The sequence below is a fragment of the Peromyscus californicus genome, unplaced genomic scaffold, assembly GCF_007827085.1.
Source record: "Peromyscus californicus insignis strain IS unplaced genomic scaffold, ASM782708v3 Scaffold_9__1_contigs__length_137607984, whole genome shotgun sequence".
Lineage (NCBI taxonomy): Eukaryota > Metazoa > Chordata > Mammalia > Rodentia > Cricetidae > Peromyscus > Peromyscus californicus.
Genome location: NW_026294617.1, coordinates 130,158,845 through 130,176,598, shown reverse-complemented (window position 1 = coordinate 130,176,598; position 17,754 = coordinate 130,158,845). Strand labels below are relative to the sequence as shown.

Genomic DNA, 17,754 nt, shown 5'->3' with positions numbered 1-17,754 from the left:
GAAAGATCTACCACATTCCCTGACCCTCAATGCATCAGCCCTGAGGACCCCACATGTGGCTAAATCAGCTGAGCGTATAGTTGGTTGAGTGATAGATGGCCAATAAAATTGCTTTTCTATGGAATAAAAATTCAACAGATAAAATGTACGTATTCCTTTTAGACAGCAACCAATCTTTCTTTCCACCTGCTGCTTGCCAAAGCCCTAAATCAGGGGTATCCAGCCTTCTGATGTTGGTATTTAACACTGTCACCTACAAAAGTTTGGAGCTTCATTCATAGCCATCCTAGACACAAGCAGCTCATGGACCACAGGCCCGTGTTAGCAGACCAATAGAGTAATTAATCATCCTGCTGGTTGAGTCATTTACACTCACATCAAGTCCTCAGAAGTGTCTACAGATTGTAAAGTCCTTTTCTTTACCTTCTTATTACAAATCAAATTTCCACTCTCATTCTTCTCTTCCTTCTCATTTATGTTTTCCTGAAACTTGGGGCAAAATTGCTCAATTAGCCAAAGAGTCAGTGAGTAAATTTTTTAACAACGCTCCATTCTGTAATTACTTTCTATCATTGGGCCATCTTGCTGAGAAGTTAATTGCTCTGAAACCAAGATCAGCCAGTTTGTTTTGTTTTCTTACGGGTGTGGGGGAGCTGATGCAGACACCACAGCGTGTTAGAGCTGCAATAGTGCGTCAAGGAACGAGTGAGGATGGGCACTGGAAAGGCTCAGAGGCTGGCAATAACTCTCAAGCTAAAAATAGGAAGGAAAGAGAAACAAGGTAATTAAGAACATGGCTTGGTTCTTCCCAGAGCTAAAATAACTTTAGCTTTTAGGAACACGAGTATTGTAGAGAGAAAAACCTAAGGTCTTGTCCCAACCATTTTCTCCACTGGGTTTGTGACCTTCAAAAGTACTTATTTTCTAGGCCAACTATTTCTTGTGGCCATTAATACTTCACATTGTTCTAGAACTCCATGGGGATGTTTTACAGTGATTGCCTGTTACCCGGCTGGAGTAAAGCTTAATAAATGGTATACGCTTGAGCTCTACTGTCCCGTTCTTGTGTTCATACACAGTGCCCACCCTTTTCCTATGCATGGTCAGAGGTTAGAGGGAGAGTAGAAGCTACTGAATTCAAAGAAGACTTTGAAATACCTTCAAGAAGACAGACTACAGAACCAGAGGCATCCTCATTTTCCCAATAGACAACTTGTTTTCAAATCTCCATTCCGTCTCCCTGCGGCTCTCCCTCCCTGGAGTGCCTTCCTTTCTTCATTTTGCTAGTCTTGCCTGTACACAGGCATGATAATCCTGTGCAGCCTCTGACCATATCTCACCCCACTCTACTATTGCCCGCTGGCCCCAGTATCCCTAAGGCACACTCCGTCTCGGCCCTGACTCCCCAGATTCATTATTCACTGTTCCAACAAAACCCTTCCATAAAGGTTAAGTGCTGTTAGGTTTGCAAGAAGAATAATCCCTTCGTGCTAACCACAGTAGGCACTGATTGAAATATGACTCTTTTTCCTACCTGCCAGTGAGGCCTTTTACCAGCTTGTCCTGTATTCCTCTGTCAGCAACATTTCCCATAGTTTTCAACTTTCTAATATGATCTCTTAGATTCTACTTGATTTGCATTGACTCTTCCACATAATTATGAATTGACCGTATTTGACCACTGTTGCTAGTCAAGAAGACATAAACATGTATTTATTTGTGCTGGCAATTGAGCCCCAGACTAGAGAATGCCAGGATATGAAAGGAAAGGAATGTTGGATAACCTAGGGTGATTGCTTGACTAGTGTGTGCCAGGCCCTGGGTTCCATCCCCAGCACTGATGATGGTGGTGGTGATGATGGTGATAGTGGTAATGATGGTGGTGGTGATGATGGTGGTGGTGATGATGGTGGTGGTGATGATGGTGGTGGTGATGATGGTGGTGGTGATGATAGTGGTGGTGATGATGGTGATAGTGGTAATGATGGTGGTGGTGATGATGGTGGTGGTGGTGATGGTGGTGGTGATGGTGGTGGTGGTGATGGTGGTGGTGATGGTGGTGATGATGGTGATGGTGTTGATAATGACTATGGTGATGATGGTGATAGTGGTGATGATGGTGGTGGTGGTGGAGGTGGTGGTGATGGTGGTGATGGTGGTGATGGTGGTGATGGTGGTGGTGGTGGTGGTGATGATGGTGATGGTGGTGATGGTGGTGGTGGTGGTGATGGTGGTGGTGATGATGGTGATGGTGTTGATAATGACTATGGTGGTGATGGTGGTGGTGTTAATGATGATGGTAGTGGTTGGTGGTGATGATATTGGTGGTTGGTGGTGATGATTGGATGAAGAATCTCAACCAAGAAAAAATTAATATGAAAGAGAAGGAAAAGAACAACAACCAACCAACAAACAGACAACTGGAATGAGCCTGATCTTCCTTCCATCTTCTAGGACTAAAAAGCCCCAGTCATACATCTCATGGCTTCAACTGTGTGTGTGTGTGTGTGTGTGTGTGTGTGTGTGTGTGTGTGTGTGTGTGTGTGTGTGTCTTCCAGGACACTGTTCAGAACTTGGGATCATGGGAGACAATAGAGCCTATAATTAGGAAAGGTATGGGTGTCACAGAAAGTTGAAATTTGTCTTCTAGGGCTCGAGATTCTTTAATTTGTAAACTTTCTTGATGAAGGCTTAAATCTTTAATTTTGTAATTTTTGAAATCTCAGATTGCAAGAGTGCTGGGAGGAAAGAGAACGGGAAAGGGAAAGGGTATTTAATTAAGTTAGCTTTCTCGTCGGCTCGTTTCGGTGTTTGGTGGCTGACTGGCAGCTCCAGTGCTGCTCGGCGGTAAGGAGAAGTAGGAAATGAAGAGTGTAATTCCCGGTCCACAGAGCACAGCTCCTTCCCTCCATTTTCTCCTTATAACCTGCCCTTTACCTTAGTCAGGCTTTAACAAGGACAAACCAACATGGGTTAGTCTTCCTGCCTTGTGTCAAATCTGGTACAGAACCTGTCATCCCATCCCAAATGTGCCCAATGAAGGATGGAGGGGATCGACAGGTAAAAATGCTTGCTTCACCAGCCTGATGGCCTGAGCTTGATCACAGGAACCCACAAGATTCCAATGCAGCGGCTCAGATCTGTAATCCCTGCAGTCCTAGAAAGAGATGGAAGGAGGAGAAAGGATTGCCCAGAAGCTCATGGTTAGCCAGCCAGACATACACAGAGCAGCAGAAAAAACAGAGAGCCCACCTCAGCAGGGTGGAAGGAGACTCGTGAGAGTTGTCCTCTGACTTCCAGATGTGCTCTCTGGCACTTATGTGCCTGTACACACACACACACACACACACACACACACACACACACACACACACACACACACAGGTACACCAAATTTTTAAATGGGAGAGGAGGGAAGTTGTTGTTCTTAGAGACAGAGTCTTACTATGCAGCCCAGACTGGCCTCACACTTCCTTCCTTTCCTGCCTGAGTCTCCCACATACTGGAGTTACAGAAGTGAGCAGCTACACCCAACAATCAATAATTTTTAAGGGACTTACCGGGGGAGCTGAGAGCTCACACTTTGATGTGGCCAGCGGTGTGGTCAGCCTCTCACTCTGCCACTTACAGGACCTTAGAAGGGTCCTTGAGACCTTGGGCTTGTTTTTGTCTTGTTTGATTGATTGGTTGCTTTTTATGGTGCTGGGGATGAACCCACAGCTTCACACATACTTCATGCACACTAGCAAGCACCCACTGCAGAGTGACATCACCAGGCCAGAGGCTATTTCAAACCTGAAGATAACGGTCCTTTGTGTGGGAGGGTGTCCTTTGTGTGGGAGGGTGCACATGCTCCTGGACGGGGTGCACACGCGTGGAAACGCTAGCTTACAATGTTGTTGCAGAGGTTGAGTGGCTGAAGCATGTGGCGGGCAGATGACCGTCACAGTGAAGCAGTTTCTCAACCAACGGTAATGTGATGTGGCTCTTCAGAGCTGTGCTGGTGTTGTGTTGATGTAGACTGTGACGAACGTGCTCTGAGCTAATGTTATTAGCTAGCCAGAATTATCGACCTGCCTTTCTTTCTTCCTTAGGTTCCGATCACAAAAAAAAAAAAAAAAAAAAAAAAAAAAAAAAAAGACACAATACATTGTTAAGGCTTCAACTTCAGGAGCTTTCTCTTCTGAAAGCATTCTGTAAATATCCGAAGAGGCTTGTCTGGAATCTCTTTACTCTGGTAGCTTTTCTCAACAAAACTGTTGATTGGGCATCTGAATTCCCAGTAAGGAAAAGGTGGAGACGATGAGTCTCGATTCTGCTATCCACAGCTTCCAAGTGCCCTGTACATATCTCTCTGAATCCTGCCAGAATTTAGATCCGCCTTCTACACCTTGCCTTTATCTCCTTCTATGAGGAAATAATAAGTCCTGCAGAGCTGGAGTCCACAGGGCTGAGCTGCAGGAATTTAAATCAAAGTACAGGGATGCTCATCCCAGACACAGAACTGTCCCTGCCCACCTCGCCCGCTACTTTGTGTAGTGTGTGTCTCTTTCAGGGTTTATGGTGGATTATGAAGCTTTGAAAACTCAATCTTGCAAAGGGATTTCTTTGGCCCCAAATCCACCATGGATGTCTGCAGGCCTCGTGGCAGGCGCCATGAGTCTTTTAAGTATTGTGGTTTTAACGCAGTCTTTACTTTCTTAACCTACAGAATAGAAAAGTCAAAGCAGAATGAACACTAAGCAGTCTGTGACTTAGGGGGGCATTTCCAAGCATGTGACAGAAAACGTGTGAGTGTGTGAGCATATGTCTGTGTTCAGTGCATGTGTGCTTGTACGTGTGTGTGTGTGTGTGTGTGTGTGTGTGTGTGTGTGTGTGTGTGTGTGTACATGAATGTGGGAGCCAGATACCAACTTTGTCATTCCCCAGGAGTCATTCACCTAGCTGTTGTTGCTTGTGTTTTAGATTTATTTATTGTTATTTTATGTGTATGGGTGTTCTGCATGCAGGTATATCTGTGTAGTACATACGTACAGTGCCCATGGAGGTCAAAAAGGACATCAGATAGCCTGGACCTGGAGTTACAGATGGTTATGAGCTGTCATGTGGGTGCTTGGGATCAAACCTGGGTCATCGGGAAGAGCAGCTAGTGCTCTTTCCTGCTGATCCATCTCTTGCTTTTTTGAGATAGGGTCTTCCACTGAGGCCCAGGGCTTACCAAATAGGTTAGTCTGCCCAGCAAACCCCAGGGATCTTCCCTTCTCTGGCTCACCAGCAGATTACAAACAAGTAGGTGTTCCACCATGGATGGCTCTCATGGAGCATTGGAGGGACTATTTGCAACTGAGGGCAGAGGAAGAAAGCCACTGGGGGAGAGTGCTTGGTTGAAATTTCTGGCCTGAGGCAAAGGAGAAGAGAACATTTCTAGAGCCTGGTTTGGTGCTTAGAGAATGCACTCGGGGGAAATATGAAACTGAAACAATGCTAATAACACAGCCCATTTGTTTCCCCTCAGACTCATTCCTGAGTTTAATTAAAGGTGGAATCTTGAAGGAGGATTAAATCGGTACCTTCCCCTGGAGGTGGTACCTCTGGGATTGATGTGGGATGGTCTATATGTCAAATGTGTTGCTGATTGGTCAATGAATAAATCACTGATTGGCAGTGGCTAGGCAGGAAGTATAGGCGGGACTAAGAGAGGAGAAGAGAGAGGACAAGAAGCTGGGTGAGGGGGACACTGCCAGCCACCATCAGGACAAGGAAGATGTAAAGTACCGGTAAGCCACAAGCCACGTGGCAAGGTATAGATTAATAGAAATGGATTAATTTAAGCTGTAAGAACAGTTAGCAAGAAGCCTGCCACGGCCATACAGTTTGTAACCAATATAAGTCTCTGTGTTTACTTGATCGGGTTTGAGCGGCTTGGGACTGGCGGGTGAGAGAGATTTGTCCTGACTGTGGGCCAGGCAGGAAAACTCAAGCTACATGGGATGGTAACAGGGAGAAGGCTGGGAAAGGGGTATCCCTAGGGAGGTTCGTACAGCTTGTAGACTCTGAACGGCATGGTCAGATAAAGACAAAGACTCGTTTCTGCCCTTGACAATGCGGTCACTGCTGTTCTCCGAGAGTGGTGCCCAGTTCTGCCCCCACCACTGTGGCTCTCTTTCCTAATCTAGATGTTTCATATGTGCTTTGGAAAGCTGTGTTTTTACTTGTATTTCTTGTGAAAATACAGGTTGTGATCAGACTAGGAAACTTGTAAGCACTTCATTTTGAAATTTCCTGTTGGCCTCTTCAGCCCTCTCACGTTAAGTGACATGAAACAGATTGTCCCATGCCTTCTGTGAGTTATGACCCTCTAAATAAGAAAAGGGCTGGTTCTGTGGGTAAAGCATTTGTTTCACAAGCATGAGAGTTTAAGTTTGGATCCACAGACCTGAATAAAGCCAGCCACAGTAGTGTGGATCTACAATCCAGCCACAGTAGTGTGCATCTGTAATCCAGCCAATACAGTAGTGTGCATCTGTAATCCAGACAGACACAGTAGTTAGTGTGCATCTGTGATCCAGCCACAGTAGTGTGCATCTGCAATCCAGCCAGACACAGTAGTGTATACCTGTAATCCAGCCAACACAGTAGTGTACATCTGCAATCCAGACAGACACAGTAGTGTGCATCTGTAATCCAGCCACAGTAGTGTGCATCTGCAATCCAGCCAGACACAGTAGTGTATACCTGTAATCTAGACAGACACAGTAGTGAGCATCTGCAATCCAGCCAACACAGTAGTGTGCATCTACAATCCAGACAGACACAGTAGTGTGCATCTGTAATCCAGACAACACAGTAGTGTACATCTGCAGTCTGGCAGTCCAGTGGTGAGATGGGAGGTTGAGACTGGAGAACACCTGAAGCTCACAGGACAGTTAGACTAGTGTATACAGTAGTAAACAGGAGAGCATGTCTCAAACAAGGGAGAAGATGAGGATTCACATCGGAGGTTGTCCTTGGACCTCTATATACATATACATAACACACACACACACACACACACACACACACACACACACACACACACACACACACACACAAATAATTATAGTAAAAATTTCAAAGAAATCCTGGACACCAAACATCTACTTCCAGCTTCCACGTGCATGCACACACATATGCATGCACAGCTGCATATACTTGTGTACACTCACAGACAACATAGACACAATAAATAAATAGATAAATAAATAGGAAATCTTTACCCCTCTTGTTTATAACTGTATATTTTTTATTTTTATTAGAAAAACTAAATCAGAAAGCCATAAGTAAATTTCAATTATCTTTTCAGAGCTTGCTTTATATATTGAGCAAATGTTGCCCATTTCTCTTAGCATAGTGACTGAACATTTTCTTCCTACTGCCCGCCCCCTCCCTCTCTAAGGGTCTGGTTATAAGCATAGCTGCTTAGTTCTTGCCTCATTATAGACACAACTGAATGATGTGTGCCTGCTGTATGTCAGACTCAACTCATTTGTGTGTCTCATGGTGCAAACTTGTCTGCCCTGGTTTCCCCAGTTTGATGCTGACCGAGATGAGGATGCCGTGTTCTATGACATCAGTGTGGCAGTTGACAACAAGCTGTTTCCAAACAAGGAGGCTGCGACAGGTAAGTCACCACAGCCTTTGGCATCAGGACATCAGGATCAACTGCCAAATGACCCAGGATTTTTATCTGTGACTGAAGTTCCACTAGCTGCTATGGGACTGATAGGGCTGCCCTGTTCTGAGCCTCATTCTTTCTGATTAAAAAATAAAGATTAAAAACTAAATAGAAAGGAAAGACTGAAAATATTACCTGAATAAACAGGAAGTGCAGTGTAAGCCACTTGCAAAACTATAGAAATGGCAGAGACATCTGGCTTCCTGGACAGTCTCCTAAGGTTCTTCTTCAACATTGGGGCATCCATCTTCAGCCTATAGGCCGGGAATATATGGCAGAGTTTTCTATGAAGCAGGAATTTTGAAGCACTGTCCCGCCTTGTCTTGGCAAAGTTTGGCAGTCTTTTTCCTTTGTGTCCTGCTTGTCCAGTTTGTACAGCAGACTGTCAGCAGTCGAGGCAGGTAAGTTTCTTGTTCAAATGGCTAGCTTTGCCACAGTGAAGGCAAACTCTACATGGAGGTTCTTTGATGCCCATCATCCTTTTTATGAAGTAGATTGGTCCTGCCAGGAGCAGATGTGGCTCGCTCTCATGAAAAGCCTTAGGTTATTAAACATGTTATATGCCGTATTCTATAAGTCTCTGAAGTATTTAAGATCACCTATCTATCTAAAATATATTTGTTTAACCTTGAAAACATACCTAATATGACTACAAGTTTTATTATTATAGATGACTAACTACTAACCTGCATTTTTTAATTATACATTGCATTTTGAAATGAGCAACATAAGCACAATACCCTAAACAAGAATAGAAACATTTAAAGTATAACAAAAATAACTTTAAATTTATATCAAAATCCATAATTTGTATACAAAAATCCAAACCAATGTAAAATATTTGAGATGAATAGTTGTCTTTTTATCCTGCATTCCTATATCCCCACTAAATGATGACAAACATCCATAATCCACTGAATGACCAAAAACCACCAATCTCACCTCTTGGGAATGTGGGCATTGTGTTCTCTAGACTGTTTCCTGTTGTCTGGAGGTGATGGTCCCCAGGGGAACATGAGAAAATTGAGACAATGCTCAAGTCCTGGGGAAACTGGTTGTAACATCTGTTGTCCACTCTCAGAAGGGTTCCCACGCAGAGGGATCAGCATGCATGGTCACCTGTTGTGTAGTTTTTCCTGGTTTATTACTTTATGTCTCTAGCCAAGATTTCAGGAGGTCTCCCCGAATCAAACCTAATCTCTCTTAACCTTGAAGGAATCCACAGCTTTTCTTTTCATGTGGAAACAAAAGCATAACCTCTCCCCCAATGCAATATATTTTCTGAACTCCATTTCAAAGTTAAGATATCCTAAAGTATCTAGGCTGGTTTAATTCAGTAGTCCCTATTACAATCCCATGTCTCTCAGCAGCTGTCAATTGCTCATCAGCAATCAAAATATTCAAAGTCAACATAGCACCATACAGGATCCAAACTCCCTGTGTATTTCCCATCTTTATGTGGTTTATTCTTTTTATATTACTTTACTCTTTCTTTAACAACTTTACGTTATTTATAAACTAATTTTTCCTATGACTGTCTATACCCATTTTTTTTCTTTCTTAAGCCTACACACATTTTTAAACACACTGTAACCTATCTAGAGATTTTTTTCTGTCTGGACCTGTCTTTATTGTATATCTATAGCCTTTTCTAACTGTGTGAACCAAACTTTAAACTGCTAAGTGATAGCTAGGCCCTCCGCCTTGGCTCTGTTGGCTGGCTTCACTCTCTCTTTGGGTCTGTGAGAGCTGAGCCTTAAGCCCACAGGCCTGGCCAAGAGCTACATTTAACTGGGTGCTGCATTTAACCACCCCAGCTCTAGGAAGTTGGTATCCACACTGTGGCAGGAGTTTTTTTTACTTAGCTTGTTATTTCTACTTAATGTGCTAGCTACTCAAGTACTCACTGACTGTATGGCAGAGTCTCTTAAAGGGGCTATATCCAGTTTTTGTTTGTTTGTCTTGTTTTTTGTTTTGTTTTGTTTTGTTTTACAGCTTTCTCAGGGCTTATGTAGAAATTCAGGTCCACATTGGGTATCCAAATTTCATCTGTCCCATCCCATAGGTCCAAGGTCATTTTTCTCTTTTTCTAAGCCCTCAACCCTGGATCTCTGTCATGGAAAATATACCCTGATATAGGTAAACTCCCCATGCTACTTTGTCTGTCTGTTGCCCCCCCCCACTCATAATTTTGTATGAATCACCCTCAATTTTTTACTTTATAGCCTACAACTTTTTATTATATTTTATAAAATCACAACTCAGAAGAATTCAGAACAAGATAAGTAAGTTTAAAAATAAAGGTTGGGGAGTGGGAACATAGTTCCATGGTGTAGCACTTGCTAGTGTGTGCATGGCCTTAGGTTAGACTCTCTGCTCTGCAAAATAGTTAGATACATCAGTACATAGATGGAAACTGATAGATGATAGATGACAGGGAGATCTATAATAGAGAATAGATAGTTAATAAATAGATGAGAGATAGCTATAGGTAATAGATGATAAATATATAGATGGTTGATGTAGATTGATTGTTGATTGATGTTGTATTGTGTATATGCACACTATTTTCAAGTAAATCAGCCACTCTGAGAACAGCAGGTTCTGGATTTTCGTTGAGCCCCCTGAAAACAAAACAAATGAGAAAATCCTGGCTCCAGCTCTCATGGTCCAGAAGGAAACCACAGACAAGAACAGGCGTAAATCCACTTTACCTCTGTTCAGAAAGTTAGCCAGCAGTGTTCTTGCTCTCATATCCGCACCAGTTGGCACTTCTTCCTCTCTGCATCCACAGTGTTGGTGGCCTTGTCAGCTCCCATTTGGGGCTTTCCTGCCTGTCAGGAACACTGCTACAAGGGGATCCTCAGAGAATGCTCTAACCATCCTGCCTCCCTAATAAACAACAAAACAACACCTTTGGCTTTTCTGCAGGCTGGGTGCCAGTGCCCTTCTTATATCCAAACACCCAGAATCCTTAGCTGTCCCATGTCCAGTGAAGCATCACCTCCACCCCTCACCCACACCATCCCTGCACTTCTCTGATTGGCTTAGCTCCTGCCTCTGACCTTTGCACCTGCTCTTCTAGTCACACTGAATGCCTGTCTCCATCTGTGTGCTCCCACTGTGTATAATGTTCCAGTCTCATCATACATGGACCAGATCCTCCTTTGTGTCTCTATTTAAGAGTGATATCTGGCCGGGCGGTGGTGGCGCACGCCTTTAATCCCAGCACTCGGGAGGCAGAGCCAGGCGGATCTCTGTGAGTTCGAGGCCAGCCTGGGCTACCAAGTGAGTCCCAGGAAAGGCGCAAAGCTACACAGAGAAACCCTGTCTCGAAAAACCAAAAAAAAAAAAAAAAAAAACAGTGATATCTGTGAGAATGTGTATGTCTGTGTGTCTGTGGTGTGTGTGTGTGTGTGTGTGTGTGTGTGTGTGTGTGTGTGTGTGTGTGTGTGCAAGAGCCCAAGGGAGATGGCATAAAGCCTTTCTCTTCTATCTGGCCACCTCAGCTGAGCCACTGGTCCAAGCTCACACCTCACAGGCATACCAGATCTTCACCTTGAGCCCAGTATGTATTTGGGGTTCCTTTGTCTTTTCCTCTGGCTGCAGGTCCATGACCTCTACAGCCTCTGCTAGTGTCCCTCCTCTGTGGAGCCCATTGGTACTTTGAGCAGAGCCGTCACTCCCTGTGTGTCAATGCATCTCTCTGGGCTTGTATTTCCTCATTTAGAAAGAGGAGACAAGAGTACCTGCCTCATAGGGGCGTTGGAATGAGGCAGTGAGTTTGTGGGTAAAGGGTGTTCCTGTCCTACTGGAAAGGCTGTGGATGAGCTTATGTCTCTGCAAAGGACTCAAGGCTCACGGAAGACCACGTCTTAGACATTACACTTTGTCCTCCTTTCCCCAGATTCGGCTCTCCTCTCGTCTCCCTCCTTCTCGCCCTCTCCCCATCCTGTCCTAGAGTCACTGAAGAGCCAGCCCTCCCTCTCCTCACTCAGGGCCTTGCCTTTCCCCATATACATGCAGTGCTGTTCCTCAAAGGAATTCTGCCACAGTGTGGCTAACACTCCCATGCCTGTGGCATAAGAGTGGGATTCTCAAGTTCAGTGTATACAGAACCCGAACAGGAAGTACTCGGTCTACAGAGAGGGTACCCAGAGCAGCTCTATTTCTGACAGGAAGTACTTGGTCTGCACAGAGAATGCCCAGGAGCAGCTCTATCCCTGACAGGAAGTACTCAGCATCTATCCCTGACAGGAAGTACTCAGCATCTATCCCTGACAGGAAGTACTCAGCATCTATCCCTGACAGGAAGTACTCAGCATCTATATCTGACAGGAAGTATTCGGTCTGCACAGAGGGTGCCCAGGAGCAGCATCTATCCTGACAGGAAGTACTCAGCATCTGTCCCTGACAGGAAGTACTAGGTCTGCACAGAGGGTGCCCAGGAGCAGCATCTGTCGAGGGAGAACGCAGAGGTCCTTTGATTCATCTTCAGTTGTGCAGTGCCTGTAAACAGAACACCTTTAATTTCTAAGTTGTGTTTTGATATGCCGTGCTGAAACACAATCCTGACAGTTTAATGGCTATAGGAACAGGAGATGTTGCTCCCCTTAAGGGGGACAGCCAGAGAGGTGGAAGAGTCTCATTCAGTGCTGGCCTCCATGGCTCAAGAAGCCTCATTGCAGGAGGGTCTCTTTGGCGGGCCAAGTGGCAGGTGTGCCCTCCTGCAAATTTAGATTGACAGCTCTGACACTGTCCTGGAGAGCAATGTGGTTCGGCTCACCTCTGCTGCCTCCTTAAAGCCCTTTGCCTCTGGTTCCTGTTGAATTAAAGACAGCCTGAGGTAATATTTCTGAAGACCACCTTACATTAAAACAAGTGGCACTGAGTGTGTCAGGTGGGGAGCCATTTCAGATCAGACCTTTCTTTGTTATCTAAAAAAGGATACCTTTAGATCTGAAGAGAAATTGAAAAACTCAGAACAGGGAAAAATGAAAGCCATACCATCACTTTTTCTAAATGTCTGAATTCTGTGGTCATTTCTGAGGAAGAAAATCATGTCTGGTGTTTTATGTGCCTGTGTATTGGTTGAAAGAAAGCCTGAAGCACATCAGTGTTTGTCTCCCTGGCTCCTTGGGCTATTAGTAAAGTCCCCATTTCTAGAAAATTAAGCAACCAGTGTTTTTAAAAATGCAAGCCATTCAATCATTATCTGAGCTGATAATGATACCCTTTGTCTGTCATCTGAAATATATTAATACTATGGTTGCCAGGGGCAACAGTGAGTCAAGAATTGCCATCCCTTAGTGATACAGTGAGATTTCTGTCAAAGCCCTTGATTAGGAAGGATCATCAATCTCCTCTTCCTCCTAAGAGGGAAGTTAGTTTTAATCAAAAGTCTTTTCATTCTGATGTGACTGAAAATTGTTTTCTAATGAATTTGCTGCTGTTTCAAATACTAGCATGTGGTCCCTACTTGGTGGGTTGTTAAGGGTCCTTCAGATTTCACTTCTTGCAAACAATGGGAAGAATGGTTTCCAATTCAACAATAAGTAGGACAAGGGAGTCCTTGCTGCTGGGTGTTCACTAAGACTTTGTGTTCAGATCCTGTGGACTCTCAGAATCAAAGGACAGTCAGAGGTTAGGGAAGCACATCCACCCACACACCTTCCTCTTGACCAGTCAAGAAGACAATGTCTACACTGGAGACTAAGGAGAGCTGAACACATTTTTATTGTCTTTAACACTGCTGTCCACAAAAGCTGCCTAGGAAGGTGACTTGATTGTCCTGGCTTGAACTCGATTCCATTATTCCACCTCTGATGTTTCCACAGCCCCCTGCAATGTGCTTCATCCAAATGCACTTACTGTCCCTCCCTGTCTCAGGATGTCAATGGACAGCCATGCCCTCCAGGTCCTCGCCTGTGTGGCAGCACTAGGAGAGCCCTGCAGGTCGCTCTGCTTACAGTTTGTTGTCAGCAGGGTGCATGAGAAGAAAGAAATGGAAGCTTCCAGTTCTGACATTGCTGTTACACTGTGGTACCTGCTCCGAGTTGATGTCATCCTGGATACACAGTCAAACACTACCCTAGAAAAATAGAAAAGAATATGAAAACCACAAACACAAGTACTTCGTCAGTTTGGCAGAGAGTAGAGTTAGCAATGATCAGAGGAGCGGTAGTGTAGAGGGGTGCACACCTGCAATTTCATTAGAGCCTGAGGCTGTGGCTTCACAAGTTCAAAGCCAGACCGACCTAAAGACTGAGGCCTATCTGAAGAAAGGATGAAGGAAAAAGAGGAAGGGAGGGATGAAGGGGGAGGAGAGAGAGGAGACACTGGGTGAGACCCCACCTTGACTCTAGTGTTAAGAGGAATATGAAGCAATACTTCTGAGGCTGCTCTGCTTCTGAGGAGTGTATGAAGTATGTACTGTTATGAAAATATACTTCATTCAACTTCCATACTCTGACCAAGAATGACTTGTCAAAGCCCAGGTTACAGTGGAATGTGACGTGATTTGCTGTTTCACGGAACACATAAACCTGTTATGGGCAGCACTTTCCTGGCCAGGGAGGCATGTGTACTTAGGTAGGTGGCATGTCTCCCCACAGGAAAGAGTTGTTAAGTGAGAGCAACAAGTCACCTCTACTACGAGAACTCAGGGTGGAAACTGATGGTGTAAATCTGAGCCTGGGGGACTAACGGCAAGTGATTTGATGTGGCTTCTTCTACTGAGAAGAGACAGCCTCCATTAGTCAGCCTGTGTCTTCTTGCCTTTGGGGAATGTGATGGTTAGTTTCAGCTGTCAGCTTGACACAATCTAGACTCATAGAGCAGATTCTCAGCTGAGGAACTGTCTAGATCTGCCCGGCCTATGGGCATGTCTGTGAGAACTGTCTAGATCTGCCTGTGGGCATGTCTGTGGGAACTGTCTAGATCTGCCTGTGGGCATGTCTGTGGGAATTGTCTTAACTATTAATTGAGGAGGAAACACCCACCCTGAATATGAGCAACATCATTTCCTGGGCTGGGCCCTGGACTGTATGGGAGTAGAGAGCTATCTGAGTGGCCAGCAGACAAGGATATGTTAATCACTCTCTGCTCTTGACTATGGACATGAATGAGTAGGTGCCTGAGTTCTTGACTTCCTCTCAATTATGGAGTGAAACCTGGAATTGAATGCTGAACAACTCCTTCCCTCCCTCTGTCTCCTCTTGTCACAGCAAATGAAATGAAGCTAGAACAGAGGGTAAGGGCACCTGTAGGCTTGAGGCAAAAGTCACATTTTAGAATGGGAAATCAGCCCTGTTTGTCCAGAAGCTCCCTGCTCTTCTTCCGCTCTGTTTGTGGTGCCTGTGTCTCAGTTCTCAGAACATCCTGAAGCTACCTCTCCCAAACACTCATCTTCCCCTCCAACCTCAGGTTCCCGGGTCAGCTCCTTGTGAAGACTCTGAGTACCACTGTCACCTCACGGATGACCAGAGCTAGTCCTCACACTGCTGGTCTGTTATCTTCACAGATGACCAGAGCTAGTCCTCACACTGCTGGTCTGTCACCTTCACGGATGACCAGATCTAGTCCTCACACTGCTGGTCCGTCACCTTCACAGATGACCAGATCTAGTCCTCACACTGCTGGTCTGTCACCTTCACAGATGACCAGATCTAGTCCTCACACTGCTGGTCCATCACCTTCACAGATGACCAGATCTAGTGCCTCACACTGCTGGTCTGTCACCTCACGGATGACCAGATCTAGTCCTCACACTGCTGGTCCATCACCTTCACAGATGACCAGATCTAGTCCTCACACTGCTGGTCCATCACCTTCACAGATGACCAGATCTAGTCCTCACACTGCTGGTCTGTCACCTCACGGATGACCAGATCTAGTCCTCACATTTGCTGGTTTCTGAGTCTTGCTGTTGGCAAATTAGCCTCCTTCAGAGCTTGTTCTTCTGAAGGCCAGGACAGGATCCAGAGTGTCTGTGTCCTCTACCACCAGCTCAGACACAGAGCATGATGGCTAGAGCAGTGTATAAATGTGTGTGTGGTTAATGGACCAACAGGACAGTATGGCAACCTGATGGGAAACTTCTTGCTTTGGAAACATACAGCCACCACCAGCTGATCATATCTTTCTTAAACTTAGATTCAACTGACCTTGACCCTTCGATGATGTTTGATGCTGGAGAGATCGTTGACCCAGGATCAGATTATGATGATCAGGTAAACTAAACCTCAAAGCATTTTTCTATTTAAATGTGTTTAATTTTAATCTCTGCATTTCATAACTATGAAAGCTGAAATGCTGACTTTGGGAGATCTTGTCGGATCCCTGAGAAGGCACTTTGTGTTGAGCCCTGGTCTCACACAGCCTTCTTTTGCTGCGCTGTCTCTCTTACTTGTCCTCATTTCAGACCCAAAGCAGTTAGGTAAGGGAGGGACTCCTGGTTGAAAGTTCCTTGAGATAAAAATAAGTTCCTCTTGCCCAAGAATTTGCCTGTGTCTCTGTGGTGGCTAATTTTGTCTAGTAGAGAGGAATAATAAATGCTGAGGATGTGAGGAACTCGCACCTTTGGGCAGCAGGATCAACTGGTGGTAAGATCCAAATAGGGGAGGCACTGGTCCACACTCCGGGGTCCCAGACTGATAAAGAGAGAAAAAGAAAAGAAAGCCACTGAGCAGCAGTCTCTCTCTCTCTTCCTCTCCCTCTCCTTTTCCCTCTCCGTCACCCTGTTCTTTCCCCCACCTTCTCTTTCTCTGCTTTGCTAACCCGCCAAGATTCAAGGGAGCAGCCGCTGTCACCACACCCTGAGAGCACTCCCTCTGCCGTGCCTCCCTCTGGAGCACTCCCTCTGGAGCACTCCCTCTGCTGTGCCTCCCTCTGGAGCACTCTCTCTGGAGCACTCCCTCTGCCGTGCCTCCCTCTGGAGCACTCCCTCTGCCGTGCCTCCCTCTGGAGCACTCCCTCTGCCATGCCTCCCTCTGGAGCACTCCCTCTGCCATGCCTCCCTCTGAAGCACTCCCTCTGGAGCACTCCCTCTGCCATGCCTCCCTTTGGAGCACTCCCTCTGTTGTGCCTCCCTCTGTAGCACTCCCTCTGCTGTGCCTCCCCTCTGGAGCACTCCCTCTGTCGTGCCTCCCCTTGGAGCATTCCCTCTGTTGTGCCTCCCTCTGGAGCACTCCCTCTGCTGTCCTCCCCCTGTGATAGATTGGACCATCTCAAACCCTGGGTCAAAATAAACCCCTCCTCCCTTCAGTGACTTCTCTCAACGTTTGTCAGAGCAACAAGAAAAGTAATGAATACACTCTGCCTTCCCGGCAACAAACAAAGAATATGGCTGAGCATCAGCTGTGGGTTCAGAGAGCTGCTATTCTGTATCTAACTATTTGCAGGGAATGATGCCCAAGGAAAACATGGCCAAGGAGTTAAATGTATGTTCCCTCTGAATAGAACTGAAGAAATTTATCTGGGTCATTTTCCTCTCAGCAACAACGTTCTCTACTGCTATATTTTAATGATCCAAAATAGTTGGCAAAGGATCTAACTCCCTAACTGGGCTTTGGGTTTTTTTTAAGATAATGTCTTAGACTCTGTGCCCACTCTTGTCAGTGCCTCTCAGAAGTGGTGGAGAGCCAAGTGTGTTCTTGTGATGGTTTCTGCTCCCATTTCCAACTAATTTATGTCACAAGTGAAGCAAATATATCTGACTGCTGTCCACATATGATGACTGGCTCTGTGTGTGTGTGTGTGTGTGTGTGTGTGTGTGTGTGTGTGTGTGTGTGTTTGTGTGTGTGGACGGTGAGCATGCGTGCACGTGTATAAATGTGTGTATGTGTACATATGTGTGTGTGTTCATAAATTAATTTCCTCCCATCACAAAACATGAAAATGCTCACAGATGTGTAAACACACAATGGTCACCCTGTGTTGGAGTACCTGGTAACAGCTGTTCAGCATTTACTACATGGAAAACAAAGCTGTTTGCTCCTGTGTTGACTATTGCGCTAACTCTCCACAGCAGTTCCACAAGT

General features: G+C 45.3%; 1 protein-coding gene across 4 annotated transcripts in view; it reads left to right on the top strand.

Moving 5' to 3' along the window:
* Nucleotides 1-17,754, top strand: part of Ak5 (adenylate kinase 5) — a 193,731-nt gene that overhangs the window by 109,532 nt on the left and 66,445 nt on the right. For all 4 annotated transcript variants that reach the window (XM_052730986.1, XM_052730984.1, XM_052730985.1 and 1 more), the window contains 2 exons: nucleotides 7,570-7,660; nucleotides 15,869-15,945. In XM_052730986.1, coding sequence (XP_052586946.1) covers nucleotides 7,570-7,660; nucleotides 15,869-15,945 — 168 coding nt within the window. The remainder of the gene's footprint in view (nucleotides 1-7,569; nucleotides 7,661-15,868; nucleotides 15,946-17,754) is intronic.